Source organism: Alosa alosa, chromosome 6 (assembly GCF_017589495.1).
Source record: "Alosa alosa isolate M-15738 ecotype Scorff River chromosome 6, AALO_Geno_1.1, whole genome shotgun sequence".
Taxonomy (NCBI): Eukaryota; Metazoa; Chordata; class Actinopteri; order Clupeiformes; family Clupeidae; genus Alosa; species Alosa alosa.
The window spans coordinates 12,869,097-12,879,127 of NC_063194.1; the positions used below are offsets into that span (position 1 = coordinate 12,869,097).

Here is a 10,031-nt window from a genome sequence, read left to right on the forward strand (position 1 = left end):
GTTGAGCTGAGGGAGGGCAGCTCCATGCGGTCTCTATGCCTACAGTGTTGTGATGTGGCTTAGTGGGTCAGCCCAGCTGTATGTGTGTGTGTGTGTGGTGCGCTGTGCCTCTGTGAGTTGGCAGTGTGTGGAGAGATCTCCCAATCACATTAGGGATTCCCACACAACTACGTCAGCCAAACAGGTGTGTGTGAAAGCCTCTGCCATCTGGTCTAACCGTTGCATAAAGCATAAACAGGAAAGAATGCTTTATACATACACACATCAGTCATCAGGCTGTTGCCAAACAACATTAGGCAAAAAAGTAAGAGTGAAGGGAAAAAAATCTGCTATTTATATACATGTTCACATATAAAGAATGGTCCAGAGTAGAGCAAACAGCTTAAAGCCACTAAGTTCTGTAGAGCAACCCACAGCTTTACATGCCCGCTGTCTCTTCTCCTGTCTCCATTTCCCCCTTTCTCTCTTTCCCTCTCTTCATCTCTTTCCCTCTCTTTTCTTTCCCTCCCCACCGGTCTCTCCAATCCTTCTCATTCTCTCTGTCTTCATCTATTTCCCTCTCTCCCCCCATCTCTCTATCCAACTCGTCCCTCTCTAATGCCCACCCTGCGTACCCACCTGTGTGGCCTCCTGGCACACTTCGGGCAGTGCCAGTGTGTTGGTGATGTGCGGGAGGTGGGGGCGCAGGGCCTGGGCCGAGCTGCCCCTCAGTGCCACTCCCAGCACCATGAGGGGTGTCCAGGGGGCCGAGGGGTGGGTGGACAGGGCGCTCTCCACGTGAGCCAGCTGCAGCTTCAGCAGCACGTCCGCACCTACAAACGTCCCTAGCAGACGCGCCGACTCCAGAGCCTAGAGAGACAGAAAGAGAGACAGAGAGAGAGAGAGAGAGAGAGAGGGAGGGGAAGAAAGAGAGAGCGAGAGGGGGACAGAGATGGAGAGAGGGTGGAGTAATACTCCCTTAATAAACCAATATTTACATATTTAAATACTGCAAAACAATAAGATCCACACATTTTAGGCTCACATTAAAACTACATTCATTGAAAGAGACCTTAATCCTGAGCCGCATAACACAGCCCTCGTTGGGGTGAGTGGAATCTGACTGACCTACATGCCAGAAGCATTGGACAGCAGAGTTCAGAGTACGGTCATAACTCTTCTCATGCCATGATTAATTATCACCACTCACACCATCTTACAATATGGGTGTGAATCAAGCAAGCAGACAGGAAAGCCATTTGTGTCTAAACTCAACATGAATTCATCAACATCCCAGCGTCCACGCCTGCCACTCTGGCCAGCTGCGTCCCTGAGATCTTGTCCCCAATCTGAGGGCACGGGGACGCGGCTGTCGTCAATACGCCCCGATGACGGGCAGGTGTGTCCTGACGTTCAACTTCCAAACCCGCCCCGGTCACCACAGGCACTTTGATCAGAGGAAAGCGTGTGTTTTCTTTGCTTTTTGGAGCGCCGGCGAAAAATAATCCTGTCGTGTCAGCAGTGCAGCGGCCCGCTCGGCGGCAATAAAATCAGATAAGTGAAATATTTGTGTTGCGGCGTGTGTGTGCGTAGCCATCGCCTGGGTGTCACTGGCACGCTGATAAAAATCCACAGGTGCTGCTGGGAGACTGACAGCTTTCTGTGTGGATGCAAGGCCCCATGGGAGCATGGGGGTTTTGGCAAAGCTTCAGTGCTGGGCCTTGACTTTAAAAGTTAGCCCCAAAACAGCTAATCGTGATTTTTTGAGAGACCAGCCACAGTCCTGGTGGGCTAGTGTGAAGAGGGTTTTTAGTGTTGACTGCACCAGCCTAGTCAATTTAACTCAGATCACAGAGCGCCATCAAATGCTGATGGTACTCAAGGATTTAGTCTTTATGACTTATTGTAGGTTATGTGACTACCCTTACTTTTCTCTACCTGTTAAATGTGCACACCTGTGTTTGTCTGGCATTCCCTAATGAAGACTTTTAGTTGAAATGCTAAGCAATAATGGCTTTTTAATTCCATACAGGAATGCATCAATTCTTTTCCCATGGATTTGATCTTTGTTGTGTTAAAGTTTTGCTGCGTACACATTACTGACTTATTCGATACCTCAAAAGCTGAAATTAGTTTAACTGTGTTGTTGACGCAATACATCGCACAACTGTCATTTCGCCAGTAATCACTGAATTACATTAAAACTGTGTGTGTGCTGCAAATCCATGTGTGCATCTCTGACTGAATTTGACATCTTTGCCAAGTGAATTATGGGATTTTGATCTCGTAAGACTAAGAGCTATAAAATAAGATATAACATAAAATTGAAGATGAGTAAAAAATTTGAACAGTTCTTCAAAATACATAGTAATATCCCTCCCTCCCTCCCTCCCTCCGTCCCCCTGAGTGACCTACAGGCTTGACCACGTCTCTCTCGGGGTCGGAGCAGGCGCGGTACAGCGTGCTGAGGAGCGGCTGGAGATGCTGGGTGCAGTGGTCCTCGGCGTGCAGCATCAGCAGGCTCAGCAGCTGGGCGGTCTTGACCCGCGTGCCCACCAGCCAGTCGCCAATGTCCCGGCCCACCGCCGGCATCAGACGAGACAGGTTCCTCACCACCAGCTCCCGGCAGCCCAGGCCAGGACGCTCCACTGCAGGATGCGCGCACACACACACACACACACACACACACACACACACACACACACACACACACACACACACACACACACAGGACAAGAGGTATATATATATATATATATATATATTCATTATAAGGCTCTTCACAATGCAGTAGAATGCTCCATTGCAAGTAATCCGGTCACTTCTTGCATTGGAACTTCATTCAAAAGTCAAAGTAGACGGTTGACCAGTTGTGTTCTAAAGAATGTTTAATTCAAGTTCAGTGTGTGTTGCAAACTATTTGTTTCTCAGCAAAAGCCACAACGAAACGGTAACAATAAATGTAAAGAGACATATTGTGGAGTTTATTTTTTCGTTTAGTTAGTTTTTCGTTTAAGTAGCCGTATAATAAGCGGGATAATGTATAGAATGCTGGTCATTTCCAATAGGTCCCTTCAGGACGAAACCCTGTCGGGACTCATTTTCAGACAATGACCGGCATTCTATACATTATCACTTACATATAACATGACATATATTCCAGGCAATGTACAATCAGTGTACTGAAGACATTGTAAAAATCTTGTTTTCTGTTACGTTAACAATACTTGACATTACACTCTGAATCAATTAAACTCAAGTTCAATGAAGACTTGGACTACTGTTATTTCTATGACAGAGCTGCCACAGTGTAAACAGTACTGGACCTGCCAGAAGGCACTGCATCACAAAATGTTCTGACACAAACCAAGTATGAAAAAACGGTAACACTTTACTTGACGGGTGAGTTCATAACACATTCATTGCAGCTGTTATAAACTGCACATAAAGCATTCATGACTGTTTCATGAGACATGACTAAACATTCAAACCAAACCTTTTATGAATGTGGAAGACAGAATGATGACAACTTGTCAAAATAAAAGTCCAACAATCAAATACTTCACAACTTGTATAGTAAAGTGATATCCGATATCTGATAGACTTCATAAGATATTCTTGAAATATTTACAAAGGCTGGAGAGATTAAATGAATGCCCCAGGTTACACAAATATGGGTCAGCTGAATGTAGGCTAGTTTACCTCCCAGTGTTAAACTCAGGTTTTAAATTTGCTTCCAATATTTCATAAAGGATACCATTAATTTAATCTTTCCAGCCTTTAAATATTTCATGAATATCTTATGAAGTCTACATCGAATATCACTTTACTATACAAGTTGTGAACTATTCATAATCACGGAGTTTAACCCTGCGAGGTACACTAGCCTACATTCAGCTGACTCATATTTGGAAGGTTTGGAACAAAAATGGCAATGCTGCTTTGCGATTGTTGGACTTTTATTTTGACAAGTTGTCGTTGTTCTGTCTTGCACATTCATGAAAGGTTTGGTATGAATGTTGAGTCATGTCTCATGAAACAGTCATGAAAGCTTTATGTGCAGTTTATGACAGCTGCTATGAATGTGTTATGAACTCACCCGTCAAGTAAAGTGTTACCGAAAAAACTACTTACAACCTACACACACAGACATACAGTATTCCTCAATTTACCAGCAATGTAATGTTATTTAAGAGCAATGTAATTCTAAAAGAGAAGGTGTGTTTGTTTGTGTGTGTGTGTGTGTTTATGCATGTACGTTTTAGCTACAATACTGAAAGGAATGGGATTTCCCATTGCCTGACCAGGGGCCCTGTCCTCTGAGACCTGCACTGTCTTAGTCTGTGCTGTGCTGTCTTGAGGCTGTCTGTCTCTCGGATCCTTGTAATGAGAGAGGGAGACGGAGACAAGGAAGGATAAATCACAACCAAACACCACTGACAAGACTAAACAGGCCCCTTCAGAGCAGAGCAAGCTGATAAATGTCGAACAGTGTGAACCGCACCGCAGAGGGCCACATGGATTTATGAGTGTGTGCGTGTGTGTGTGTGTGTGTGTGTGCAGAGACACTCCCGACCCACGCCCACACAGTCCTCTGTATTTGTGTGTGTGTGTGTGTGTGTGTGTGTGTGTATGTGTATTTGACAGGCAGAGGCAGTCCATGGTTGTGATTACACTGAATGGAGTGTTTGAGTGTAGTACATGCATAGCAGAAAACTCCAGTCCCCCTCCAATCACCCCCCCCCCCTCCCCACACACACACACCCAAACACCCTGCACACACTCAATCACCCTGCCCATCTGAGAGGGCCAAGCCATTGAGCTGGCATGCATTGCCCTGCCCTCCCCAACGACAGAGATTCCTTAAATGCCTGTGAGTCTAATATGCTGTGCAGACGAGATCTCTGTCCAGTTAATACAGTGAACAACGGCTACAACGATTCTACTCAGTCCTTCACAACAAATACCAACTGTGTAAAAAATGCCCAGAGGAGGCCAGCTTGCAGAATGCAGTGTACTTCTGCTGAAACGGTTTATGGCTACAATATATTATATTGCTTCTGAATGATGGACAGACTCCATCTGAACAGCATATTTCCCTCATGTGTGAGAACAAGAAACATCCATTTTCATTCATTAAAGGAGGTGATGGACAGACAACCCTTCTGGGACTGGGAGAGGTGCTTCCTCTGCCCCAGGCCTTAGCTAACCAGCTCATTACACCAGCTACAAAGGTTATTAATACATGCTAATAAGCACCTGTACACAGACAGATGACTTCGCCCTCTCCGAGCCGGTGGTGTGAGAAGGGGGCCTGGGGCCACGCCTTGCTCGCTCACGGGTTCAGGGAAAGGCGTCAGCCGCCGGGCCGACAGGAACAGTCCCCCTCACATCCTACCTGGTCCGCCCTCCCACCAGTACCTCTGGGTGCCATCACTCAAAACGAAGGCCCAGTGCTGCTCAGTTGGCAGCCCCTTCACTTCCAAAGCTGGTGTGTGTGTGTGTGTGTGTGTCCTGTAACTCACTCACTCACTCAGTGTCAGCTAAATGAATAATGTAATGTAATAAAATGTTAAATGTAAGTGTCTGTGTGTATACGTACATGTGCATGTGCGTAAAAGTGTCTATTTGTGTGTGTGTGTAAGTCGATTTGCACATCGTGAAGTATCAGCTAAATCAATAAATGTGAATTGGAAAACGTGTGTACCTGTCTGTCTGTCTGTGTGTATGTGTGTGTGTGTGTGTGTACACTAGTATAATTAACCTAGAGAGGCCAGCTATCCATCACATGTCGCAACTACACTGGATCTGTGTGATCCCCTGCAGCTGCAGAAACCTGGGCTGGAGAAAGGTCAATGAGTTTCTTCCCTAGGGAAGCAATTAGCCCTGTTTGCTTCATCTTCCAGTTCTATTTATTACGTTTAATTCATATTATGCATTTTTTGCTACAGTTTTTAAAAACCCTGCTATGTGCTATGTGAAAAGCAGCTATGTGAAAAGCAATGTGAAAAATAGCCGGAATTCTCCTTTAAGGTGGCAAACTTTTAGGCAGTCTATGGAGTGTCAGACCCCACTTCAGAAAACATGTCTGCCGCTGTCTAACCTCCTAATTCAACAGAAATAGAGGCTGTGATTCACAAAACGAACAAAGCTACAGTGGTGATATATACAGTGCACGATTCTACAGGTTTAGTTTGGGACAATAACATTCCTCTCTGCTTTTAAATCTGCCATTATTTGCTTGTCTTGTTATTCACAAACTACAAATGTATTCAATGGACTGTGCACATAAAAAGTCCAAAACACCCGTTAAGAAGCATCAGAACCCTGTTGTTTTACTATTTCAGCGCTTCTTCATTGCGCTTGATCTAGAAGCATTCCTACAACAAAAAAAACCCAGCAAACTGCGCCTTTAACAAATACCCCACCTCACACATCCATCACACACATTCCATCGTCACAGAAGAGGTCACCTGAAGGATAAACATGCTCGATCTGACCCAGTTTTACAAAATACACACACAAATCTCAAATGCTGGCCGTCAGACAGTGTGAGGACCACAGACTTCCAGGACCCCACCACCACCACACACACACACACACACACGCACGCACACACACACACGGTGCACTAAGATGAGAGCGTTTCCAAGAACAGCTTTGTGTGATAAGTGAAGTCTTACCTCCAGAGGGGTAGAGTGGAGGGGACGTCAACAGGAAGTCCATCTTGTCCTTCAGATCGTCCTCATTCTCCTTCTCCCACTGGGCTCCGACTTGCCTCCACAGGTCTGCCGTGATTTGTCTGAGGGAAACACATCTCAGGTCATTCAGTACGTCAGTCAAAATCTATGCCTGGATATGGAAAACAATACGTTGCTAATCTTTCAGCTCTGTAGAATAGAATTGGTGGATAACTTAAAGGAGAATTCCGACTATTTTTCACATAAAGCTCTGTTTCTCGAGGTGACGTACTGTTGGTACGAAAAAACCCTGAAAACAATTTGTTCTGCCTAGCTCGAGTTGTTGTTCATGCCCCCAGAATGTAGCACTGTAGCTGGCTGGCAGCTCTAGCTGTTGGCTACAACAACTCTGGCTAAGTAGAACCGATTGTTTTCATTTTTGTCTCGTACTGACAGTCCTCAGTTGAGAAACAGAGATCCATGTGAAAAATAGCCGGAATTCTCTTTTAATGATCTAAGAGGGGGGCTGGGTGGTTTTAGTTTTTACCTGATTTCGGGGATTTCATCATGGTAGGAGCTGAGTAGGAGAGGGATGAGCTTGTGGAAGTAGGAGTAGCGATCTCTAAGGTTCAGTAGCCAATCACCAACCACCAGAGTCACAGCTTTCCGTACCTAGCCACGAGATTCGATTCAAATAAACCAGTAAAAATAAAAGACTCGGTGATCTTTCAAAATTCTCAGGTCAGGTAGACTAGATAAACTTGGAGAGGACATCTTTCCCTCCCTCCCTCCCTCCCACACGTGTGCACACACACACATACAACATATTTGTCAGTATAGACTATAGGCATCCAAACAGGCCATATTGATTGCATAACTATTATGCAAGAAAGCTATTGAGGTATGTAGCTATGAACTACAAATGTGAACTGCATTCTAGGTAATGTATCATCACATATCAAACAATTTATTGTTTATACTGTAGCGCAGTATCACCATGCACAATGGTCTCAATACACTTAACAAATGTAAAAGAAGACAGGACAAAACAAGCGACAATGATTAATTATTAAATAATAAATAAAATGTAAACAATGCGCAATAAAACAATTAAAGAGTAATGACAAGAGGGTGTTTATCCATCTCAAGCAGATTATACTCTCTGCTGCAATGACCACTATACCAGATTATGAGTACCTGGGGGGAGTCGTCAAACAGCCTCTGGGCAAAGTGGGATAGCACGTCATCTACATTCTTGCCCGTGCCATGCTGAATGACAGCACCTGTGGCCTCGATGACTGCGACCCGCACGCGCGAGTGCTGATGTGTGATAGTCTGCATCAGTGGCTTTATCAGGCTCTCTGCCTGCATGTGGAAAAGCTCTGAAGAGATAAACAATAGCAAACACACACCTGTGACCCATTCTAACATTCAACACATTTCACACTCTGTAACTGGCAGAGTAACAGCACTGGAGTTCTGTCACTTATAAATAATAATGTGTTGCGCAGTGCTTATTGTTCACTATGTTATATTGCCAAACCAATCTAGTGATGTGCAGAGCGTTTTTTACGGCTCTCCTTGTCCTACCGACACCATGGAAACCAGACACCTGCCACAACAAACTGAACTGCTACTGCTAATGTAGTCTACTTAGCCAATGTTGTTACACTGCTACGGTAGCTTACGAAATAGGACCGTCTCTGACACACATTGGTATTGTCTGACGAACTAGCAAGCTAGCACCTGTTTTTACTATGAAACATTTAGTACCTAACTAGCCGTAAATATGTTGTGCTAAGTTAGGTTACAGCCCTTATTAGACATTCTCTGGTTACAGTATAACATTACAGCTCGCAGGCTATGCTAGCTAGCTAGCTAACTTATCAATGCATCCATGTGGCTCCCTGTGATGCAGGAAGTGACAGCGTTCCCTTCAAATACCATACCTGGCACTGTTTTGGCGAAATTGATGGTACATTTACAACTTTCTCTTTTTGCGTCCGGGAATGGGTCGACGATTGTTCGTTGTAAAATCTTAACCATATCTTCAAGATACGGAGCAAGTCTGTTCCCACATACTTCCACAGTTAGAGAAATCACTTCAAGCATGGTTAATCGCAACTCTTCCGCAGGTTCCACTATTTCTTTTCCACCAAGTCTCTGAGAAAGAGCAGGCATTATATAAGGCAAAGAGTCCTCTGGTTGTTGAACACAACGAATGAAATCTCCGATCATGTGAATGGCGATTTCTCTACATCTTTCCATAGGGTCGGACAGACATTTCAAGAGCGATTTCAGGAGAGACTCGAAAATCTCTTGTAAAACAACGCTTGACAAGCCCTTATCGATTGTTTCTTTTTTAATTGTCTCTAGAGCACGTTTTCTAGTGCTTTTGTTGTCTTCATTTAAACAGTTTAATTGCCGAGCCAATGCTTTTAAGACCTCCTCAGCGGCACGTTCATCTCCTTTCGCCATTGCTGTACCTCTCTGTTGCTGTGACAACAAACCCTTTACGACAAACAAATCGGTTTACGACTAGAAGTTGGTACTGCCAGAGTCACTGCTCAAACTCAAGCAGAATCTCTAAATCGATGAACAATATAGAAATGCTATTCACATTAATAAATTAATGAGACTTATCTTGTCTGCTTTTATCAGAGCATATACAGGCTACAATTATATAGTACAAAAAAGTAATTAAAAAAAAAAGTCAACACAGAAAAGACTAGGCCTAAATGAAAGAAACTGAATGTAAGACAAACCACAGCCCGTCTTCTCTGGACAAACTAAATGCACGTGGTCCAGGCTACCATTTGCATAACTTCACATTGCATAGAATAAAATACAAATAAATGAATCTGATAAATTGCGAAACATTAGCCCTAGGTAAAACCTGAAGTTATTTTACACTGTATCTCTTCCATGTGACTTTGTAAATAATATTCCCAAAGATAAAATAGGCCCATGGCATGCTGTTTTCGACTGTCAATGGTGCATGATGCATGGGGGACACTGTTATGATACAGGCTACAGCCTACCTCTTCTAGGGGTGATTTGCTTAATCGGCAAAATACCACTTTAACATTATCATTGGTCAAAGCTCCTGCAATATTAATTGTGGAGTGGTCGCATACAATTGATTCGGTTTTCAAAAGGCGGCTTTTGCAGTCAGAGTATGAAGGCAGATTGACGTCATTGTAGCCGACGCAGAGATAGCCGAGCGAAAGCAGAAAGCAGCACCAGGCTACGACTACCGTGTGAACATCCTTATCCAGCGCTGCCTGTGAGCATCTCCCGTAAATAACGGTAAGCACAGATGTTGAAATCCAATCGCACAATACAAGGGACTTGAGCATGTTCACACCATAT

General features: G+C 44.2%; 2 protein-coding genes across 2 annotated transcripts in view; one reads left to right on the forward strand and one right to left on the reverse strand.

Annotated features, from left to right (window-relative positions):
* The window catches only part of LOC125296485 (dynein axonemal assembly factor 5-like), a 31,845-nt gene extending 22,672 nt beyond the window's left edge, over positions 1–9,173 (reverse strand). Inside the window, exons 1-6 of the mRNA XM_048246433.1 lie at positions 8,609–9,173; positions 7,857–8,041; positions 7,207–7,331; positions 6,663–6,781; positions 2,395–2,627; positions 619–849 (exon numbers count right to left, since the gene is read on the reverse strand). Coding sequence (XP_048102390.1) covers positions 619–849; positions 2,395–2,627; positions 6,663–6,781; positions 7,207–7,331; positions 7,857–8,041; positions 8,609–9,137 — 1,422 coding nt within the window. The 5' untranslated portion in view covers positions 9,138–9,173. The remainder of the gene's footprint in view (positions 1–618; positions 850–2,394; positions 2,628–6,662; positions 6,782–7,206; positions 7,332–7,856; positions 8,042–8,608) is intronic.
* A 498-nt stretch (positions 9,174–9,671) lies between these two features.
* prkar1b (protein kinase, cAMP-dependent, regulatory, type I, beta) overlaps positions 9,672–10,031 on the forward strand; it is a 76,981-nt gene continuing 76,621 nt past the window's right edge. The window contains exon 1 of the mRNA XM_048246448.1: positions 9,672–9,968. The gene's annotated coding sequence lies outside the window, so the exon portion shown is untranslated. The remainder of the gene's footprint in view (positions 9,969–10,031) is intronic.